The following is a 24,851-nucleotide window of genomic DNA, read 5'->3' on the forward strand; positions in this document are numbered from 1 at the left end:
GCAGAACTGTTCCAGTGCACATTGCCAATCATATCTGGTGTCTCTATAGCGTGCTTTTAAAACCAAAATTTTTTTTTCACTGTTATAGATGGAGTAACAGTTACTTGTCTTCAAGCGGGTGTCTCAGGCCTACAGTGTGTGCTCTGCAGAACTGTTCCAGTGCACATTGCCAATCATATCTGGTGTCTCTATAGCGTGCTTTTAAAACCAAAATTTGTTTTTCACTGTTATAGATTGAATAGCAGTTACTTGTCTTCAAGCGGGTGTCTCAGGCCTACAGTGTGTGCTCTGCAGAACTGTTCCAGTGCACATTGCCAATCATATCTGGTGTCTCTATAGCGTGCTTTTAAAACCAAAATTTGTTTTTCACTGTTATAGATTGAATAGCAGTTACTTGTCTTCAAGCGGGTGTCTCAGGCCTACAGTGTGTGCTCTGCAGAACTCTTACAGTTCACATTGCCAATCATATCTGGTCTCACAGTAGCTTGCACTTATAGTACCACTAATCCCCCAAAAAATGACAGGCAGAGGCAGGCCACCCCGCAGGGGCCGTTGTGGTCGTGGTGCTGTGATTCCCTTTTGCCCTAGAATAATGCCCAGTTTTCAGAAGCCTTGTACCCTGAACTTGAAAAGTTCTGAGGACATAGTTGACTGGCTAACACAGGACACCCAATCTTGTACAGCCTCCGCTCGGAACCTTGACGCACCATCCTCCTCCAGCTTAGCTTCAGGCACCTCTCAAGATACCACTCACCCGCCTGCCGCCACCACCAAAACTAGCACCACAGCCGCTTTACTTGGTATGTCAGAGGAGTTATTCACACACCCGTTTGAAGAAATGAGTGATGCGCAACCATTATTGCTAGAGGATGTAGATAACAGGGATATGTATCAGGCAGGCAGCATTAAACACATGGAGGTACGGTGTGATGATGATGATGTTGTACCCGCTGCTGCTTCCTTTTCTGAGTTGTCAGATACAAGCGAAGCGGTTGATGATGACGATGCGTCCATGGACGGCACGTGGGTGCCCGCTCGGCAAGAAGAAGAACAGGGCGAAAGTTCAGATGGGGAGACAGAGAGGAGGAGGAGACGAGTTGGAAGCAGGGGGGGTCGTCGCAAGGAGCTAGTGGCACAGTCAGACAGCATGCATTGGCACCCGGGGTCAGCCCGACAGCACGCCAATCAACGCATGCTGTGTCCACCACCAGAATGCCGTCATTGCAGAGCTCAGCAGTGTGGTGTGTCTGCCTCGGACAACAGCGATGCCATTTGCAACCTGTGCCAAAGGAAACTGAGTCGTGGGAGGTCCAACACCCACCTAGGTACAACTGCTTTGCGTAGGCACATGATCTCACATCACAAACGCCTATGGGATCAACACATGAGTACAAGCAGCACGCCTACTCTAAGCCGCCATCCTCCTCCTGGTCTAGCATCTTCAGCCACGTCAACCACTGCTGTCCTTCTTGCCCCCTCTCAACCATCAGCCACTCCGTCTCCCGCCTTGAGCAGTTCCCGCTCATCTGCCCACAGTCATGTGTCTGTCAAGGACATGTTTGAGCGTAAGAAGCCAATGTCACCAAGTCACCCCCTTGCCCAGTGTCTGACAGCTGGCTTGTCCGAACTATTAGCCCGCCAGCTTTTACCATACAATCTGGTTGAGTCTGAGGCGTTCAAAAAATTTTTAGCTATTGGGACACCGCAGTGGAAGGTACCCGGCCAGAATTTCTTTTCACAAAAGGCAATCCCCAACTTGTACTCGATTGTGCAAAAGGAAGTCATGGCATGTCTGGCACACAGTGTTGGGGCAAGGGTCCATCTGACCACTGATACCTGGTCTGCAAAGCATGGTCAGGGCAGGTATATCACCTACACTGCGCATTGGGTAAACCTGCTGACGGCTGACAAGCAAGGAATGCGTGGCATTGCAGAGGAGTTGGTGACACCGCCACGAATTGCAGGCAGTCCTGCTGCCACCTCCTCTACTCCTCCTACTCCATCCTCTTCCATAACCTCCTCGGCTGAGTCCTCTTGTGCTGCTGCGTCTTGCTCCACATCAACGGCACCCTCCCAGCTCCCCAGGTACTATTCCACATCCCGGATACGGCAGTGTCACGCCGTCTTGGGTTTGACTTGCTTGAAAGCAGAGAGTCACACCGGACAAGCACTCCTGTCCGCCCTGAACGCACAGGTGGAAAAGTGGCTGACTCCGCAACTGGATATCGGCAAAGTTGTGTGTGACAACGGAAAGAATTTGATAGCGGCATTGAAGTTGGGCAAGTTGACACATGTGCCGTGCATGGCACATGTGTGTAATCTGATCGTACAACGCTTTGTGCATAAGTACACAGGCTTACAGGACGTCCTGAAGCAGGCCAGGAAGGTGTGTGGCCATTTCAGGCGTTCCTACACGGCCATGGCTCACTTTGCCGATATCTAGCGGTGAAACAATATGCCAGTGAGGCGCTTGATTTGCGACAGCCCTACACGTTGGAATTCCACACTCCTAATGTTCGACCGCCTGCTCCAACAAGAAAAAGCTGTTAATGAATATTTGTATGACCGGGGTGCTAGGACAGCCTCTGGGGAGCTGGGAATTTTTTGCCACGTTACTGGACGCTCATGCGCAATGCCTGTAGGCTCATGCGTCCTTTTGAGGAGGTGACAAACCTAGTCAGTCGCAACGAAGGCACCATCAGCGACATCATACCATTTGTTTTCTTCCTGGAGCGTGCCCTGCGAAGAGTGCTGGATCAGGCTGTAGATGAGCGTGAAGAGGAAGAGGAAGAGTTGTGGTCACCATCACCACCAGAAACAGCCTTATCAGCATCGCTTGCTGGACCTGCGGCAACGCTGGAAGAGGATTGTGAGGAAGAGGAGTCAGAGGAGGAATGTAGCTTTGAGGAGGAGGAGGAGGAGGAGCAAGACCAAACACAACAGGCATCCCAGGGTGCTCGTTGTCACCTATCTGGTACCCGTGGTGTTGTACGTGGCTGGGGGGAAGAACATACCTTCAATGACATCAGTGAGGAGGAGGAACGGGAAATGAGTAGCTCGGCATCCAACCTTGTGCAAATGGGGTCTTTCATGCTGTCCTGCCTGTTGAGGGACCCTCGTATAAAAAGGCTGAGGGAGAACGACCTGTACTGGGTGTCCACGCTACTAGACCCCCGGTATAAGCAGAAAGTGGCGGAAATGTTACCGAATTACAACAAGTCGGAAAGGATGCAGCATTTGCAAAATAAATTAAAAAGTATGCTTTACACAGCGTATAAGGGTGATGTCACAGCACAACGGGAATCTAACAGGGGGAGAGGTGGAAGTCATCCTCCTCCTCCTCCCACGACCACGCCGGCAAGGACAGGACGCTTTAAAGACGTGTTGTTGATGGAGGACATGCGGACCTTTTTAAGTCCTATGCATCGCCACAGCCCTTCGGGATCCACCCTCAGAGAGCGACTCGACCGACAGGTAGCAGACTACCTCGCCTTAACTGCAGATATCGACACTCTGAGGAGCGATGAACCCCTTGACTACTGGGTGTGCAGGCTTGACCTGTGGCCTGAGCTAATTCAATTTGCGATAGAACTTCTGGCCTGCCCCGCTTCAAGTGTCCTGTCAGAAAGGACCTTCAGTGCAGCAGGAGGTATTGTCACTGAGAAGAGAAGTCGCCTAGGTCAAAAAAGTCTAGATTACCTCACCTTTATTAAGATGAATGAGGGATTGATCCCGAAGGGACTGACACTGGGCGATACATTCGATTAAAAAAGGCCTGATGAGATGAGCTGCCTTGGGCTAAAAATGGTCCACACGCTGCTGTATTTTTGCTCTGAATGACGTTTGACTTGCGTGACTTATCCGCCACCAACTAGGGTTCAAGTCGCCATGTTTTAGGGCACTTTCTGCCTGTGAAACAAACATCAATTTTTCTGGCCGCTGCTACAGCTGCAACAATACCAAATTTTTCAGGCATGTGTACATGCCTAATTTTTAGGCCCACTGGTGCAGCACTGTGGCTTCAAAAACCAAACCAAAAAAAAATCCTCCAAGATGGCACCAATATACCAGTGGTCTAAGCATCTTCCCACCTTGGCCTAAAAAGGGGAGGTGATTCAACAATTAAAAATCTCTGCCATTTACACGTCCACTGATAGGAGACATGGAAGGTATTAAACTGATATGAACAATACTAAACTCACCACTCCTATCTGGTGGCACATTAGCTTGCCCGCGCAGTGCCACAAATTTCAAGTAAGAGGACCGACCAAGCATCTTCTTCCATCTCCCTGTTACATAAATCAATGCCATATCCATAGAACTTGTAGAGAATATCCAGGATAGTTTTACAGGGCCAAATCATGTCGCCTGTTGAAAGAGGTGACCTTGCTCGGGTCCCAGGTGTGCGGTTCCTAAAATGGCTGCCATATACACGTCCACTGATAGGAGACGCGGAAGGTATTAAACTGATATGAACATTTACTAAACTCACCACTCCGAGTGCTGTTATTTATTAAATTTTTTTGTGGTGAGGCTTTACAGGACAGAGTGCTTCTCCACGGGACATGTTAACTCACGGGCAGCTGGCTCATCAAGGAACCAGAGCAGCTTGAACGAGGTGAACTTGCTCGGGTCCCAGGTGTGCGGTTCCTAAAATGGCTGCCATATACACGTCCACTGATAGGAGACGCGGAAGGTATTAAACTGATATGAACAATACTCCACTCCTATCTGTAGGTCCGTCCCATTGTGATTTATGCCCCCCACCCACTGCGCAGGGATGGGGGCCGGGGGGGAGGAAAGTAGGCCCCCCCATTGTGATTTATGGCCCCCACCCAACGCGCAGGGGTGGGGGCCGAGGGGGGGAGGACAATAGGTCCCCCCATTGTGATTTATGGCCCCCACCCACCGCGCAGTGGTTGGGGAGGACAGTAGCTCCCCCCAGTGTGTATCATGGGCTTTGAGGACAGGTGTCAATCCATACCTGCCAAGTGACCCTATGTAGGGGGAACAGTCCCTATTCTGCTCTGTGTCAGTGTGTATCATGGTCTCTGTGGACGGTGAACAGTCTCTATTCTGCTCTGTGTCAGTGTGTATCATGGTCTCTGTGGACGGGGAACAGTCTCTATTCTGCTCTGTGTCAGTGTGTATCATGGACTCTGTGGACAGGGAACAGTCTCTATTCTGCTCTGTGTCAGTGTGTATCTTGGTCTCTGTGGACGGGGAACAGTCTCTATTCTGCTCTGTGTCACTGTGTATCATGGACTCTGTGGACAGGGAACAGTCTCTATTCTGCTCTGTGTCAGTGTGTATCAGGGGCTTTGAGGACAGGTGTCAATCCATACCTGCCAAGTGACCCTATGTAGGGGGAACAGTCCCTATTCTGCTCTGTGCCAGTGTGTATCCTGGTCTCTGTGGATGGGGAACAGTCTCTATTCTGCTCTGTGTCATTGTGTATCATGGTCTCTGTGGACGGTGAACAGTCTCTATTCTGCTCTGTGTCAGTGTGTATCATGGTCTCTGTGGACAGGGAACAGTCTCTATTCTGCTCTGTGTCAGTGTGTATCAGGGGCTTTGAGGACAGGTGTCAATCCATACCTGCCAAGTGACCCTATGTAGGGGGGACAGTCTCTATTCTGCTCTGTGTCAGTGTGTATCATGGTCTCTGTGGACGGGGAACAGTCTCTATTCTGCTCTGTGTCAGTGTGTATCATGGTCTCTGAGGACAGGTGTCAATCCATATCTGCCAAGTGACCCTATGTAGGGGGAACAGTCTCTATTCTGCTCTGTGTCAGTGTGTATCAGGGGTTTTGAGGACAGGTGTCAATCCATATCTGCCAAGTGACCCTATGTAGGGGGAACAGTCTCTATTCCGCTCTGTGTCAGTGTGTATCAGGGATTTGACTATCTTTATTCAGATTCAAAAATTACAATTCCAGGAAAAATTTAACAAACATTTACAAGAACATGTTATGCACATCATAGAAACAACGTGAACCTCTTTAAAGCCACAAACTTAAGACAAAAAGTATGTACACACAATGTGTAAGGGTTTGAAAGAATATTCTGAATCCTTACATGTTTACTTTATCGTTTGTTTGATTTTTGTGAACCATATATAAACTACAAGCAGCGTGAAAACTATAAAAACTCAAGTGGCCATGCTGATCAAATTAAATAGTATGCTTTACACAGCGGATTAGGGTGATGTCACAGCACAACGGGAATCTAACAGGGGAAGAGGTGAAAGTCATCCTCCCCCTCCCACGACCCCGCCATATCTGCCAAGTGACCCTATGTATGGGGTAACAGTCTCTATTCTGCTCTGTGTCAGTGTGTATCAGGGGCTTTGAGGACAGGTGTCAATGTTAGGTGATTTCTGCCCTTTATGGATTAAAAGCAGACTCTGCATCAACTGTGTAATTTTCCATGGGAGTTTTGCCATGGATCCCCCTCCGGCATGCCACAGTCCAGGTGTTAGTCCCCTTGAAACAACTTTTCCATCACTTTTGTGGCCAGAAAGAGTCCCTGTTGGTTTTAAAATTCGCCTGCCCATTGAAGTCAAATTTCGGGTTCGCGACAACACTAGTTGCAACTTACTGTTGTTTACTCATGTATTTATTCAAAGGCTCCAAAACTTCAAATATGTTTTTTGTGCTATCTGTGTTGTGGACATAAATTCATATTTGTGATGTAGATTATTTTTTTCTATAACCTGGGTTAGCCTGGGACTAATTGCTTCCAATTAAACACTATGAGTCTCCTTATAGCTAAAGCAATTTGAGAAACTAAAACGTTTGTGTAATATGACATATCAGGAAATTTCAGAAGAATATATACCACTAGGTTAAAAGAGATATATCTTTTACACCAATATTGGTCAACAACTGGGCAATCTGTTTCCAAAGTGGTTCAAATTTCACATCAAGTACACCAGATATGTAACTACTTAATTTGTGTTGCTCATTCCCTCAGTAATTAAAACCTGAAGCATCAAAAGTGTAGTCTAATTGGATTCACCGGTACTGCATGTCATTCTGCATGTCTTGGGCTCACTAAATTAAAGGAAGACATAAAAAAAATCATATACAGAACAGTTAAGCTTCCTAAACTGTCACAAGATAAAATAAAGAAAATGTGCAAAGAAGGACATTGTGTATAACATGTGTTTAGTACATATGGTTGCAATATTGTACTCCCATGATGCTTAAAACAATGTGTATCAGTCTAGAATTTCAACCCCATGCTGACTTGAGGTATGCTACATTTATGACTGAAACTTGAAAAAAAAAAAAACTGTGATGGCTAACCCTGGCACTGCAGTTGTGTGCTAGAGTCCCTGTGCTCGTTAATTATCATGAGTATAGTGCCTTTAGTCATTTCTGATATAGCCCCCTTTTATATGTTCACATGATACTAAAATAATATCAGGATTTATCCAGATGTACAAAGAAATACTTTGTTTCCCATATTAAATAAAAACAAAGACAACATCTATCATGAGCTCTGCTTCATGATGACTTCATAAGATAAAATTATAACATTAAATATTTTTCTCAACCTTTTCTGGAAAATGATTCTTCTTTGCACTGAATCCCAGCATCTCATCAAAAAGGAAAAGCTGTTCCAATTTTTTCCAAGATGTCACTAGGTGACAAAGCAAAACAAATGACGTGTTTTCTAAAGCATTTTTTCTGGATTCATGAGTAAAATACTTTACATGAAGACTCTCACTGGTCATTGGTCAAATCTGGGAAATGCCTGCTCCCATCTTCGTTCACACAAAGACATTGCATGCTGGAACTCAAGTTATGAGGCTGTCGGAAAATACACAGACAATCCTTCACATGACCTATTATGATGTCAACAAAGGTAAAGGAGTGGACCTCTTAAACTAGAGGCTTCGCTCTTCTTGTTACTTTTACAAACATGAAAATCTATTAAGAAGAAGGAGAAGGTTTTGCAAAAGACCAATTTTAGTGACAGCACTGCAAATAAGTCTAGCTTGAGTTAGTATAACTTTTTACAGACATGCACTTTTTGTGTGGAAAAAATGTTAAAGACATTTAAAATTTAAAATAACATTTAATTATAATTTAGCAAACCGTAAAAATCACGGGGATAAGAAGGGTAGAAGAAGTTGGGACCTCACTGTACTTCACAGTCACATAATCTGATAACGTAGTCCATAGGAATTCTTGCGTGTGTGCTACACCTGTGGTAAATCATCCAGGTGTAGGCTAACATAACATTAATCACATAGTACTAAGCACTTTGTGCCACTCATTTTAAAGCAGGCAGGGGAAGCTGCTTCAGCAACTTTTTATGGAACTGGAATGGCCCACTGGATAATAATTGTATACTCTTCTGTCAGCTGTAGTTAGATTGTTTCTGGTGACTATGAGTTTAGTTTTGAACCCCCACTTATTTAACGACTGGAAATCATGTTGTTTTGCCACAGTACCAGGGGACATATCTGTAAATAACTGTATGCCATTTGAGCTCCATGAATGATAGCTAAGCTTCAAAGGCTATATAGGCATCAGACAAAGAGTTGTGACCTATAGGCATCAGACAAAGAGTTTTCACCTATGGCTTGTATATCTTTTTAATATTTGCATAATTTTGCTGAAAATTCAACACTATTGTAGATTTTAGTGAGTTGAGCATTATTTAGATTGAGCTGTCCATGTCAGGGACAGAATGGACCATAGATATAGATTTTTCATTGCTCAGTCTAGAGCTAGAGGCCAGAGAAAGCGTGAGGGTCTGGTGGGCACCATCTTGGGTTGGAGGGGGAACTGCTACTATATAGAGAGTTGTAGGCTTTGTTTTTTATTGTTTTGTTTTTTAAGCATGACCTGTTGGTCATGGTTCTGTCCCAGAGGTAAGTGTCTGTTTGTATTGGTTGATTGCCGATGTCCCATTGTATGTTTGAGAGTGAATTTTATGATTCCCCTTTACATTGGAGTATTGTAAATTGTTGTAAACAAAGATTTTGGATTATGCATTGCATTTTAACTTTCATATATCATACCTCACAGGTGTCCCTATTTAGGAAGGACAGTCCATATTTTGGACCCAAATCCCTCTCTCCCTCTTTCCTAATGTCCCTCTTTTATAGGCGCTCCATATTGTTGGTGTGTCTGAGTATATAACAGAGATCCACAGTAGTAAAACTCACAGTAATGCGTCTTTAAAGTACAACAAATGTGTTTAGAAATCACTCTATGTGTAAATATGATAGTGTTTTTGTTCCAAATTACATTTTTGTTTCATAAATTGTAATTTTTAAGTCACCTAAAATGTCTCAGAACAGCCCTGCCTGTGGTCACTTCCTCACTCACAGGCTTAAAGGACCACTATAGTGCCAGGAAAACAAACTCGTTTTCCTGGCACTATAGTGCCCTGAGGGTGCCCCCACCCTCAGGGTCCCACTCCCGCCGGGCTGAAGGGGGAGGAAGGTGGCTAAACACTGACTCTCCTCCTCCTTCGGTCATCATCGGCTGAATGCGCATGCGCGGCAAGAGCTGCGCGCACCTTCAGCCAGTCCATAGGAAAGCATTCTCAATGCTTTCCTATGGACGCTGGCGTCTTCGCACTCAATGAGACAGCCACTAGAGGCTGGATTAACCCTAGTGTAAACATAGCAGTTTCTCTGAAACTGCTATGTTTACAGCAGGCAGGGTTAATCCTAGATGGACCTGGCACCCAGACCACTTCATTAAGCTGAAGTGGTCTGGGTGCCTATAGTGGTCCTTTAAATTTAAACTGTCCCTCTTTGTCCATTTGAAATGTTGGTCGGTATGTAAACCTGTACCATAAATACATTCAGGGTCATTGTATTTCTGTTTTTACCAGCAATACAAATTCTAAAAGAGATCATTCACATGCTTGTTCACAGTTTTGATATGTTTTTGATACATCAGAGCACACAACTAATCAATGTTCCAATGTTCCTATAAGATAAGGCCACGAACTAATGAAAGTATTTAGAAAATTGGGCAGACTAGATGGGCCAAATGGTTCTTATCTGCCGTCACATTCTATATGTTTCTATGTAGGTTTTTTTCTTTTTTTTTTTTAGTTGTCACTAGCCTTTATAAGCAATAGATGTTGGTATTTATGCCTTCCACAGTTGCTTGATGTAAGACATTAAATATTTTTTGAATCATGTTCTGGTTAATGATTACTTGAAACAACATTGTATGACTGATTATTTCCTGGGGTCAGTTGTGTAGTAGAATTAGAGATACATTTACCTCCACTGCACATTTGCACTGAATGCCAAATAGTTTTGCAATTGGTACAAAAAAAAAAAAAAAGTAGAATGTGAATTTAGAGGAGAAAAAAAAACAAATAAAAGTTTGGGATTTATAAATTAAACATCAAATTTCCATTACCCTAGACATTTACAGCAATAATGCAGATGCTGAAGGTATTTGTCACTATCAAGGCACTGAAAGTACATCTACAATTTGAGTGCAATAGTTTGAGTAGGGATGGCGGAGACCCTTGTTCTCAGGTAACCAAAAAGAAGGGAAGAAATGAAGCTTAGCAAATCCACTTATTATTATAATTATTATTGGTATTGATATAGCGTCAACTTATTCCAGAGAGCTTTACAATTTTATGAAAAGGGGAAATTTAACAATAAATTCGACAATTAAAAAATGTTACAGGAACATAGGTGTATGGCATTTTATGTATGGCAGTGTCACATAAATCAATTTAACAATCTTAGTGCTATTTGAAGGGCCGAAACTGGGCGGGTGCACAGGATGGATCCTGCCCAGGCACCAGAAAGTGGGGGCACCGAAAGGAGCAGACCAATGACTTGTCACAGTGAGCCCAGGAGGTGGCTGGCGGCCAACATAGGGCACCTCCAAGCAGGCAATTTGTCAATATGTGGATTAGGCACCTGTTTAACTGGACAGCAGGTGCCTACTCTGCCAAAATATACATGGGATAGTGAGGAGGCAATTAGCGAGAGAGCGCTTATGTTCTTCTCATTTTTTATTGCCCCCTTGCATCCTGCTCGAGGAAACAGTGAGGTACTGAAAGATTATAGAAGCCACTGTACCCCAGGGAGAAGATCGCCACTGGACAGGTGGTAGAAGACCCGCACCAGTTCTTCCAAAAGTAGGGAGACTGGGTGGGCCTAAAAAAATAAAACCACAATAAATAAAATGTATGTGTGTGGTGTGTGCAAGAATGTGTAAATGTATGTATGTGTCTGTCATTTCAAATGAGTGAGATTGTGTGTCTGTTAACGAGTGTGTGTCTGTCAGTGAGTGTTTCAAATCATTGAAATTGTATCTGTTAGTGTGTGTCTGTCAACGCGTGTTTGTCAGTGTGTGTCTGTTAGTGAATGTGTCTGTCGGTGTGTGTGTATGTCTGTCAGTTTCAGTGAGATTGTGTATTTGTCATCTGTAGTGTATGTCAGTGTATCTGACAGTGAGTTTGTGTCAGTTAGTGTGTGTCAAATCAGTAAGAATGTGTGTCTGTTAGTGAGTGTGTGTCTGTGTGTTTGTCAGTGAGTGTGTTTCAAATAAGTGAGTGTGTCATTGAGAGGGTGTTTCAGTGTGTCTGTCAGTGAGTGTCTGTTAGTGAATGTGTATGTCAGTGTGTGTCTGTCAGTGAGTGTGTTGCAGATCAGTGAGATTATGTGTTTGTCATTTAAAGTGTGTGTCAGTGTGTCTGACAGTAAAAGTATGTCTGTCAGTGTGTGTCAAATCATTGAAAGTGTGTCCATCAGTAAGTGTGTGTCTGCCAGTGAGTGTATTTCATATCAGTCATTGAGAGTGTGTTTGTGTGACTGTCAGTGTGCGTGTCAGTGTCTGTGAAATCAGTGAGTGTGTGCCTGTCAGTGAGAGCTGGGAGGAAGTGACGTGAACTCACTTTGTCCCAGCATGCTTGTGGAACTGACAGGGCCCTGGTTCAATGTGCTATTTCAGGTCTGGTCTGATGCACACCTGATTAGAGATTTAGGCACCCAGTGCTGTGGGACCCTGTGTAGCTACACCACTGAGACACGGGAAAAACGGAGGGCCTGGTCTCACCCACAATCTTTCCTACCGGCTCTTCCAGCGCTAGTACAGCTTGGCTATACACACTTGATTTACTTATATTGTTCATAATGATTGCACATTTTATCACAAAGAGCAATACCCATTTTTTTTTTAAAATAAAGCAATCTTTCTTGCACATTCTTTGTAAGACAGTTTGAAATACACAAATGAAAAAGGCAGTTTGGAGTCTTTTAAAGTTGGATAAACAATGTGTGAAGATGGCGCCTAGACCCTCCTCACATCAATGTCATAAAGTTGAGCCTGGAGGTTTCCTTTAACTAATATCTGGATATTCCCTTTTAAAGTATAACACCTGTCTAGACCAAGGTGATGGGTGAAAAAAGATTTTTGAAGGGTATACTAGCAATGTACATGCAGTTGAGCCGACACACCATGCTTAATGTACATGAACAGGGGGGTAAGTTCTTGATCTATGCATGTGCAGGACCAATTTGGGCATGCAGAGGCTCTAGTAATAAGACAAGACTATGTAGTGGGAGTAACAACTAAGAAAGTATGTCTGCACTGGATCTTTTTCCTAACTAAGTACACATGCCTATTTTACTGTTCTAAAGTAACACATTTTTTTTTTTTTTTAATGGTTCTTCTACATCATTTAAAACATTTGTGTAGGTTTTTGATTGTTTTATGGAAGATGATCTGCCTCCTTATTTTTGTACTTAAATAATGAAACAGTAAATCAAATGCAATTATATATTTTTTATTTTTATTATTTTAACAACAGATATGGAAGAAAAATAACTTACCTTATATCGGCCTTTGGAGTTGGACTTTGTGGCGTTGTGGTAGCATTTGCCCCAAACTTTTATGTTTTGGTGTTTTTTCGCTTTCTTCAAGGAATCTTTGGAAAGGGAACCTGGATGACTTGTTATGTTATTGGTAAGTTTCCTCTTATTTGATATACATATTTAGCTTAGTTAATACATTTCAGATTTTATTCTGAAATCTCAGACCCATAATTCCCAGTCACTTACATTCTACAAGATCATTTGTTTCATTTATGTATATAGATTTCACATCGTTATTCTATAAAATAAAAATCATTAAAGTGAACCCTTAGAGAAAACATACAGCAGGCTATAAGTGTAAATTAAACTACATTTTTATGCATTTGTTTTTTATATTTGCAGATAGTACAACAGTAATATACCATATATTAATGTATGCATTTAAAAGTGAAGTTGGCTAGCAGTCTAATGTGCTTGTGATGTCTGTTGCTAATATACTTTTGTGATTAAAGTGAACTGTGCTCAGGGTGTTAGTTCCTGATTAATGTGTTATGGATGAATGCTTGAGAATATTGTGTAGCATGTTAAGGATGTAACTATTTGAAAAAGTATTTAAAAGAAAATTTTGATTTTGAAAACAAAAATTACAAAGTTTGTATTATAGTTATGTACAAAAAGAAAATGCTATAGCATTTTATTGCGATTTGTGAATGGCGTCATTATGGAGCTGGATAAACTTATGTACCCATTGGTCTCCTGACCTGTGGCACCTGTCATTATCATCTGCGAAATAAACATACAGAGCCAGGTTCTTCTTTCTGTGAATCATGTGTGTGTGTCGGTTGAGTGTGGTGTGAGTGAAGGAGTGTGAGCGCCTTGTGGGGGGGGGGGGGGGGGGCTGAGTGTGCCTGTGTGTGCTGATTGAAAGATGTATGTGTGGTGGCTAAAACATGTGTCTATGTAGGAGAGTCTGAGTGTTGTGTGTGTGTTTATATGTCATGTCTCCTCCTTTTGCCTACCTTCGTTGGTGATCCAGTAGGGTGTGAGCTGGATCCCTGGTGGTCTGGTGTGGGAGTTTTGTGATCGGGTGCAAATCACTTTTTTAGAGTTCTGATGCTTTGAGTCATGAAGCTGCTCCAAGGGACCGCAAGGGCAAATGGTCTACCCCCCTGCCCCCCCAAAAATACAAATATATATAAAACAGCAGCAAAAGTGAGCATTAACTCACATGGCAGTAAATGTGCTCCAACAGCAATGTTCCTCCAATTCTAAAAATTCTTAAAAAATTACCAATGCACATTCATTACAATAATATAACAATACAATATTATAAACATGGCATGCCCAACATTATAAGATGCGGTCATAGGAGTTGTAACTAACACATCTCTGCTCTGGGCATGAAAAAAGAGAGAGGGGACAAAAAAAATAATTAACCCCTTAATGACACAACTTCTGGAATAAAAGGGAATCATGACGGAATATATCCGTCGTCTGTCCTTAAGGGGTTAAATGAAACTGGGAACTGAATGCATTTCACGTCACTAATGGACGCTGTGGCGGAACCCACCTCGCCACTGGACATTGGAGGGGCCTGGCTGCCTGCCTCTTACCTGCTGACTATGGCCCCTGGAAAATTGGTACACTTAAAGATTTATATTTGGGCATATTGTACTGTATATTGCTGCTACTGGCCCTTTTAACAGCATCTATGGACACATTGGGACTTTTGGGACTACTGTCCCTTTAAGACTGTGAAGCATGTTCTAGTGTGCTGCCTGTAATATTGTATATGTATTCATGTGTTAAGTTTAGCCTGGGTGATATGTATGCAGCATTCATCTGATTGTTCGGTAGAATCACTCCATTCATTATATTGAGTGAAACTACCGAACAACCAGACCACCCAGGAATAAGTGTGCCTCCAATTACAGTTTGCAACAATGTTGCAAACGGGTAATTGGCAATCCGTGTAATGTATCCTTTGTCCTCTGGGTGGCCGCCATTCGGGAAACAAACACGTGGCGGCGGCCATCTTAAACTACCGAACAGCGGTGTTTTGCCGTCGAGTGTCTGGAACTAAAATCGGACACTTGACTAGGCAAACACCGCTGAGACCTCCATACTTCCAGAAATTCGTATGGAAACTACCGAATGACCCGCCGTTCGGTAGAAAGAACCCCACAAACAAGGGAATTCATTCAAACCCTCTCCAGGCTCTATAACACAGGCAATTCGCCTGTTTTCATTCCCTTGTTTGTGACCGACCGCAGGGCCAAAATGCATGGAACTGTTTTCGGATACTTTACCCATGCGGTCGGTCAAATCTTTGGAACCCCATATCTCACGAACCATTCATCCGAATTACTTGAATTTTGGATATGTTGTCCCCCTGAATAAGGGCTATCCAGCGATGCTGGATTTAAAGGTGTACTCCCGGGTTTTGGGGTACATCCAGAACTTGGCTGAAAAAGTGTACCGGATAATTGAGTTTAATGTTATCTGAGGGGAGGGGATGTGTGGGCTGAACCATGTATGTGATTGGTTATTTTATGCCTCCCCCTGGGTGTGGCCTGTATGTGGATTAGTGTAATAAAAGCCAGGCTGGATGAGTCAGTCCAGAGTTCCTGTTTTAACCTCAAAGTGATGTGTCGTCTCATTATTGGGGGAAGGATTTATTGTATGCTGTTCCAGTTGACTGCTAGGGGTACAAGCCTATTCGTATGGTTCCTATTCAATGGTCTACAGCATTCATACGCTTGGGAGAATTTAAAGGTTTCTTGGATTCGGTGATTATGGTGTCTGCCAGAGTGCTTGGAGTCCTCAGGAAGCACTAGGAGCATCCATTAACGGAGGTACCAAGTCGGGGTGCCAGGTGATCCGTTACATTGGTGGCAAGCGGTGGGATGGCGTCCTAGTGTGAGGTAAAGCAGCTCAGAGACACTGTTTGGATTTACAAATTGAGGGCAACGCTAGCAGTCGTGCAGCGCCCCTGGGAGCAGACAAGTATGGAAGGTTCTGGCTCTGGAGATGATTGGCTGGCCGAGGTGAGGCAGCGAGTGGCCGAGTATGGGGATGATATACCCATGGAGACACGCCGGGTGATCTGGAACCAGGTCATGGCTGAGCGAAACACAAGGCTGGACCGAGAATTCCGGTTGGCGAAAGAGAGGAAGTATGCTCAGCAGCAGGAGCGTTACAGCAGCCGAGTAGAGGCTGCATCCGAGGAGGTTAGCCGTCTTTCCCTGAGGCGGCGGGAGGAACCCGAAGTGGGGGTCCTCATAGACTGGTCCTGTGAGGAACCACAACAGGCAGGTAGAGATGGGACCAAGGTCTCTCCACCGGGATGCTGGGCAACCGGCCCAGATCCCCAGCAGCAGCCAGAGTTGCCAGGTGGGGAAGCAGGTGGCCCTTACTCACAAATGTTGAGGGGCCTCACGGATTGGTCCTGGGAAGACCCACAGATGGCAGGTGGAGATGGGACTGCGGTCTCTCTACCGGCCCTACAGGGATGCTGGGCAGTCGGCCCAGATCCCCAGCGGCAGTGTGAAGTGCAGGGAGAGGAGAGCAGCGTCCTCCCTCCCCAGTGGCAGGCTGAGTTACAGGGGGCAGAGGTAGTTGGTCCTACCCCCCAGCAGCAGCGTGATTTTTTGGGAATAGAGAGCCCAGTCTCCGTTCCCCAGCAGCAGGACACTGAATTGGGAGGAGAGACAGTCGGTCTCCCTCCACAAAGACTGAAAGTAGGCATGGGAGAGGAGATTGTTACCTCCTCTCCCCAGCGGCAGATCATCAATGGGCAGAGTGTTCTAATGGGAGAGGAGATTGTTACCACCTCTCCCCAGCGGCGGATCATCAATGGGCAGAGTGTTCTAATGGGAGAGGAGCTGGTTACCACCTCTCCCCAGCGGCAGCTTAATGTACCAGGGGGAGACTGTAAGCCCCACACCAGCACAGATGGGACCGTGGTCTCTGTGCCCAAGTTACAGGGAGCTGAAGGGGCCGTCCTCCCTCCCCAGTGGCAGTGTGATTTGTTGGGAATTGGGAGCCCAGTCTCCATTCCCCGGCAGCAGAGTGTCCAGCAGGGAAGAGAGAGCCCAGTCTCCTTTCCCCAGCAGCAGGACACTGTATTGGGAGTAGAGACAGTCGGTCTCCCTCCACAGAGTATAGAAGTATGTAGGGGAGAGGAGCTTGCTACCACCTCTCCCCAGCGGCGGATCAGTAAAGTGCAGGGAGAGGAGAGCAGCGTCCTCCCTCCCCAGCGGCAGCCTAACACACCAAGGGGAGACAGTAAGCCCCACACCAGCACAGATGGGACCGTGGTCTCTGTGCCCAAGCTACAGGGAGCTGAAGGAGATGTCCTTGCTCCCCAGCGGCAGTCTACGGTTCAGGGAGAGGAGGTTGTTATTCCCTCTCCCCAGCGGCAGCACAGCTCACCAAGGGGAGACAATAAGCCCCACAACAGCACAGATGGGACCGTGGTCTCTGTGCCCAAGTTACAGGGAGCTGAAGGAGCCGTCCTTGCTCCCCAGCGGCAGTCTACGGTTCAGGGAGAGGAGTTTGTCATCCCCTCTCCCCAGCGGCAGCTTAGCACACCAAGGGGAGACAGTAAACCCCACAACCGTGCAGATGGGACCGTAGTCTCTGCACCTACACCACTGGGGATAGGGACAGTCGGTCCTAGTCCACAACAGCCAGACAAAATATCGGAAGGGGAGACAGTCGTTTTTCCCCAACAACAGCTGTGTTCAACCAGGGGAGAGGACACCCTGGTTACTTTTTCCCCAAGCCTTGGACTTACAACTGGACACGAGTGGCAGGGGGCCATCTGGACAACTACCCCCTGTAAGGACAGCCAGCCGACTATCAGAGCCCCAGACCGACTGGAGGTCTGGAGTCTGGATAGTCTAAATGGGAAAGGGGAGAAATGTGGCGGAACCCACCTCGCCACTGGACATTGGAGGGGCCTGGCTGCCTGCCTCTTACCTGCTGACTATGGCCCCTGGAAAATTGGTACACTTAAAGATTTATATTTGGGCATATTGTACTGTATATTGCTGCTACTGGCCCTTTTAACAGCATCTATGGACACATTGGGACTTTTGGGACTACTGTCCCTTTAAGACTGTGAAGCATGTTCTAGTGTGCTGCCTGTAATATTGTATATGTATTCATGTGTTAAGTTTAGCCTGGGTGATATGTATGCAGCATTCATCTGATTGTTCGGTAGAATCACTCCATTCATTATATTGAGTGAAACTACCGAACAACCAGACCACCCAGGAATAAGTGTGCCTCCAATTACAGTTTGCAACAATGTTGCAAACGGGTAATTGGCAATCCGTGTAATGTATCCTTTGTCCTCTGGGTGGCCGCCATTCGGGAAACAAACACGTGGCGGCGGCCATCTTAAACTACCGAACAGCGGTGTTTTGCCGTCGAGTGTCTGGAACTAAAATCGGACACTTGACTAGGCAAACACCGCTGAGACCTCCATACTTCCAGAAATTCGTATGGAAACTACCGAATGACCCGCCGTTCGGTAGAAAGAACCCCACAAACAAGGGAATTCATTCAAACCCTCTCCAGGCTCTATAACACAGGCAATTCGCCTGTTTTCATTCCCTTGTTTGTGACCGACCGCAGGGCCAAAATGCATGGAACTGTTTTCGGATACTTTACCCATGCGGTCGGTCAAATCTTTGGAACCCCATATCTCACGAACCATTCATCCGAATTACTTGAATTTTGGATATGTTGTCCCCCTGAATAAGGGCTATCCAGCGATGCTGGATTTAAAGGTGTACTCCCGGGTTTTGGGGTACATCCAGAACTTGGCTGAAAAAGTGTACCGGATAATTGAGTTTAATGTTATCTGAGGGGAGGGGATGTGTGGGCTGAACCATGTATGTGATTGGTTATTTTATGCCTCCCCCTGGGTGTGGCCTGTATGTGGATTAGTGTAATAAAAGCCAGGCTGGATGAGTCAGTCCAGAGTTCCTGTTTTAACCTCAAAGTGATGTGTCGTCTCATTATTGGGGGAAGGATTTATTGTATGCTGTTCCAGTTGACTGCTAGGGGTACAAGCCTATTCGTATGGTTCCTATTCAATGGTCTACAGCATTCATACGCTTGGGAGAATTTAAAGGTTTCTTGGATTCGGTGATTATGGTGTCTGCCAGAGTGCTTGGAGTCCTCAGGAAGCACTAGGAGCATCCATTAACGGAGGTACCAAGTCGGGGTGCCAGGTGATCCGTTACAGACGCTTTGTCAACATAACACAACATTACCGTTTGTCTAGTCTGTATTAATGGGGGCCTAGGATTAAAAGGGATTTAGGGGATACCTGACTATTTGCCTAGCCCTGTGTCCACCCTAACCCTTAACACTTACTAACCCTAAACCAAAACATACCCCCAAATACTCTAACACTAGCAGCATCTAATGTACTAGCTAGTCCTAAACTCAGAAAGGAATACTCCATATTTTATTTTGGGGGGTATATCTAAAACAGCTTGAAAAATCTGCAGCCCTGCTGTATGCAGCATTTGCAAGCTCTCCTCACAGAACTGTATGTGCTGGGGAATACTCCAATCAGAGGCTTGTGATTGAGAACCTCTGTGCTGAGCCACAAATGTGTACCCACACAAAACTGCTGTGTTCCAATGCTTCTCAATGAGCTGTAGTATTGTTTATTGAGAAGGGGACAGGCCAGGGGACTCCTGACATGGAACTCCTAGCACCAGAACCACTACAGCTAAATGTAGTGGCTATGGTGTTTAACTGCCCCTTTATATTGTGATATTATGCGAATAAAATAGCCTAGCTGTGACATAAGTGGAAATTAAGAATTTTTCATAAATCAGCTATTTTGGCCTTACATTTGCAATTCAGCTCAATCAATTTTCAAAACACTGTTAATTGAATAAACACCAGTTGTAGCATTTTGCGTAGATAAAAACTTCCTTGGCTCATGAGCAATCTTCAAATGTTCTACACTTTATTATGAATACTTAAATTATCAGTGTTACTCAGTTCAGATTTACCCACTTTACGCATGAGGTATCACTGATGATTTACACCTCCTCTAAAATCCTTTTTACCAGTGCGCCAGTTAACTAATATAAACCACGCCTGAAACATAGATGAAAGCCTTCTTAGAAATTATACTATAATTCCCAATAGTAAAATACAGTAAGTCCAAGTTCACATATCCTATACACACGCAAACATATTTTGCACTGTAGGAGGATGTGATAAGTGAACTTGGCTTTATCACTGCAATAACATTGCATGAGAAACTGAGGTTTTAATGCTCAATAGATTTATGGTTCTTATCAGAGGTCTTTGCTCTTTTTATAAAAAACCCTCTAAGTTGTAAAGTGGTTTCACAAATTATTCTTGGAGGGGGAAAGGAGAATCTTGACACCATAACCACCACAGGAGTCTGTACTGGTTATGACTAGTGATGTCGTGAACATAAAATTTTCCGTTCGCGATTGGCGAATGCGAACTTACGCAATTGTTCGCGAACGGGCGAACCATCATAGACTTCAAAAGGCAGGCGAATTTTAAAACCCACAGGGACTCTTTCTGGCCACAATAGTGATGGAAAAGTTGTTTCAAGGGGACTAACACCTGGACTGTGGCATGCCGGAGGGGGATCCATGGCAAAACTCCCATGGAAAATTACATAGTTGATGCAGAGTCTGGTTTTAATCCATAAAGGGCATAAATCACCTAACATTCCTAAATTGTTTGGAATAACGTGCTTTAAAACATCATGTATGATGTTGTATCGATCAGGTAGTGTAAGGGTTACGCCTGCTTCACAGTGACAGACCAAACTCCCCGTTTAACGCACTGCAAACAACCGCAAGCTATGTTCGCCAGGAACAACCGCAAGCTATGTTCGCCAGGAACTATTCGCCAGCTAACCGTTCGGGACATCACTAGTTATGACCGTTGGGTAATCCTTTAAAACTGTCAAAAGGTTCTGAAAGAAAAGGATTTGGAATGTGTATGTGTTTTAACCCTACAGTAAAAACGAAACTTAGAGTTTTAGAATTATTTTTTTTACATATATTGCTGTTGTGTGAAACAGCGTGTGTTAATATAGGTTTTTCCTGGTATCATCTAAATGTGAATTAACACTCTATATTCTGAAAGAAGAACCAATGATTGTGTTGTTTTGGCTTTACACTCAGCATTTCTCGTGTCACCTTGACAACAGCAGTTTTCTTTCTTGTTACAACCAAGGCCTATCCTCAAATAACACACTAGTAACTGAAGTAGCTATAGCTGAGTCACTGTTAATACAAAAGGAGGATTTTCAATGTTTCCTGGTTATAAGCCCTGATTTGGATGGGGCTTTTAGGCTTCTAAATATTGGGGGAAAACATTACATTTTGTTGTTGGATTTCATAAATTCTTGTTACCTTCCAGGAGACTTGAGTCTTTGTTATAACATGTAAAAAGTTATAACAAGACAAAAAAAATATCAGATACAGAATGCACACCATAACAATCTCAAAAAAATATTTAAATTTTATTATATACAAAAAAAGTACCAGAATGTAAACATATAAGAAAAAATAAATATAAACAAAGTAACAGAAGTAAAGCCAGATACAATAAAATAATAGTAATAAATTACCACAAAAATCCTTACAAGCCTCAGAGAGAAACACGAGTCACCAAACCCCAAACGTTTCGGCACCAACTGGCTGCCTTTATCAAGGGTACCTGTATCCATGTTCAAATGTGTCTGCTTATAAAGCCCTCTTACAGCTGATGGCCATCAGCATAAGATTGTTACCAGCACAGGAAGTGACATCACCACCTCAAGTGCTGGCACAATATCCTGGTAATAGCATAGCAATATCAAATAAAACTATTTAAATGCACTGGAAACATATAGGGAGTAAAGAGAGACATGGGACCTAAACAGTAATAGCAGGTGTCAATATTCAAATAACCCACCTCTAAAGGCAATTAGTGTACTCACACTTTATCAAGCGACCAAAACCGCCATCTTGCTTGTTGGCAAAAAGTGGATATACTCCACAGTCATCCTAATTGCCGCCACACGCGACGATGATCTGTGCATGCGCTGTTTAATGAGCACTGCGCATGCATGCAGTAACCTCCCGTCCGCATGTGCATAGTAACTTCCTATTTGCGCATGCAAATATTTAAAGCACTTGAGGGAGTGCTTATATGGTTTGCACCTGGCTGTTCTTATATTGTTTTGTCTCTCCATGTGCTGTTGATTTGAAAAAAAATATCAGACACACACAAAAATACAGTTTTAAATTTTACAAGGTAAAATTTTAAAATTTAAAACTGTATTTTTGTGTGTGTACTGTTCCCTAACCTGTATTTTGTATATATTTTGGTCTTTACCCCACTTATCCACTATAGGTGCCCCTTTATGGGTGACTACAGGAAGGAATTGAGGAGAGTCTCTGGAAGCAGTTTAAGCAGTAGATATTGCAGTTAGCATGTTAAAATTAGTGTATGACCATCAATACCGTGGTCGGGGCCGGTGCAAGGATTCTTGCAGCCCTAGGCAAGAATCCATTTTGCCCCTTCCCCCCCCCCCCCCCCCCCCTCATGAATGCAACTACATTCCCTCAGATTTTTATTCACTAAACTCTGAATTGCAGTGGAGAAACATTTTGGGAAAAAGACGCACTGAATAGACATTAAAGGGAAACTATAGTTCCAGGAAAACAAACTTGTTTTCCTGGCACAACCCCCTTGTGGTGCAGAACGGGTTAAAAAACCTTTCTGTCACTTGCCTGGGTCCAAAGCTGATATCCCTTGGCACTGGCTCAGGTCCGCTGTCGCTCCTCAATGGCCGTGCTCGCATTAGGATTTCCCCATAGGAAAGCATAATACAATGCTCTCCGATGGGGTTTTGCGTGACGCTGGACGTCCCCATGAATAGCCACTAGAGGTGGAGTTAACCATGAACAGTAATTATTGCAGTTTCTTAAAAATCAGCTTAAGTGGTCTGGATGCCTTTAGTGTCCCTTTAAGTAAAAGCTGACGTACGGTGAGAAAGAATGGAAACAGCCTGGGGAGACATTTAGGGAAAAGATAGAGAGACTATTGAGATATTTAGGAAACAGAGACTGTGAAACATTTTAGGAGAGAGACATAGTGGGCACACATTTAGCGAAAGAAAGAGACACACTCTAGCTAACACACACTCACTGACATAAATAGTGTTACTTAAACACTCTCACTAACATACACACATTCTTACCGACATACACATTATCAGTTACACAATCTCACTAACACACACACACCCAGAGTCACTTAACAGTGTCACATGCACACACTCTCACTGACATACACATTGTCAGTTACACACTCTCATTAACACACACACCCAGAGTCACTTACAGTGTTACTTATACACTCTCACTAACACACACTGTCACTTGTACACTCTCATTAACACAGTGTCGCTTGCACACTCTCACTAACACACACTGCCACTTGCACACTCTCACTAACACACACTCTCACTGACATATACAGTGTCACTTACACACTTTGACTAACACGCACATATTGTCACTCAAACACAAACTCACATCACTTTACATAAAGTCACACATTATTTACACACACAAATACAGCAATTTAAAGTGCACACACACAAGTGTTTTTTTCTCCTGGGGGAGCAGGAGGGCCGTGCAGGATAGCAGGAGGGCCAGGATACGAGGTCATGTCCCAGCTTCCCATGCCTGCAGGAAGCACAGTGCTCTGCTTGGGTGCTGGGGTTACAGTACACCGCACTCCCTGAGCAGGTAATCGGCTGCAAAGGGAGCCCAGCAGGTGAATGGCTGCGCTGGGGGTGGCTAAGGATCCACTCACCCACCCTTCCAGCCCCAAGCAGCAGCAGGGCAGCCCACCAGGAAACTTCCCAGTGGGCACCCCCTGCAGGTCGGTACCCTGGGTGAATGCCTTATTCGCCTAAGGGTAGCGCCGGCCCTGACTGTGGTACTGTAAAGTAGTCGTGGGCTTAACACAATATGGCCATATGATGTAACTGAATCCCCATATTTGTTGGATGTAAAATGTAAAACTATATTTTTTGTGTGTGTGCGCCATTCCCTAATCTGTATTCAATAAAAATGTCAGTGAGCATCAGTGCGTATGTGTCGAAAAGTGGACCCATTCCGCAAAAAGATCATTTGAGATACATTATATATATATATATATATATATATACACACACAGTGCCTGGCCAAAAAAAAGGCTCCAGCCCCCCAAAAAAGTCACACGCTCTAATATTTAGTTGGGCTGCCTTTACCTTTGATTACAGCACGCATTGTGGCATTGTTTCTATAAGCTTCTGCAATGTCACAAAATGTATTTCCATCCAGTGTTGCATTACATTTTTACCAAGATCTTTTATTGATGATGGGAGAGTTGGACCACTGTGCAAAGCCTTCTCCAGCACATCCCAAAGTTTCTCAATGGGGTTAAGGTCTGGACTTGTCATCTTGGAAAATACCTGTGCCATCAAGGAAGAGAAAATCCATTGATGGAATAACCTGATCATTCAGTATATTCAGGTAGTCAGCTGACCTCATTCTTTGGGCACATAATGTTGCTAAACCTAGACCTGACCAACTGCAGCAACCCCAGATCATAGCACTGCCACCACAGGCTTGTACAGTTGGCACTAGGCATGATGGGTGCATCACTTCATCTGCCTCTCTTCTTACCCTGATGCTCCCATCAGTCTGGAACAGGGTAAAACTGGACTCATCATACCACATGAACTTCTTTCATTGCTCCAGAGTCCAATCTTTATGCTCCCTAGCAAATTGAAGCCTTTTTTTCCGATTAGCCTTACTAATTAGTGATTTTCTTGAGGCTACACAGCTGTTTATTCCCTTGAGTTTTCTTTGCGTTGTGCGTGTGGAAATGCTTTTACTTTCACTATTAAACACAGCGGTACTGTTCTACTGTTGATTTTCTACGATTTGATTTTACATAACGTTTAAGC

At 44.3% G+C, this 24,851-nt stretch overlaps 1 protein-coding gene across 1 annotated transcript in view; it reads left to right on the top strand.

Moving 5' to 3' along the window:
• Window positions 1-24,851, top strand: part of SLC22A3 (solute carrier family 22 member 3) — a 363,281-nt gene that overhangs the window by 188,161 nt on the left and 150,269 nt on the right. The window contains exon 3 of the mRNA XM_063443336.1: window positions 12,817-12,971. Within this exon, the coding sequence (XP_063299406.1) occupies window positions 12,817-12,971 (155 nt within the window). The remainder of the gene's footprint in view (window positions 1-12,816; window positions 12,972-24,851) is intronic.

This window comes from Pelobates fuscus, chromosome 2 (genome assembly GCF_036172605.1).
Source record: "Pelobates fuscus isolate aPelFus1 chromosome 2, aPelFus1.pri, whole genome shotgun sequence".
Lineage (NCBI taxonomy): Eukaryota > Metazoa > Chordata > Amphibia > Anura > Pelobatidae > Pelobates > Pelobates fuscus.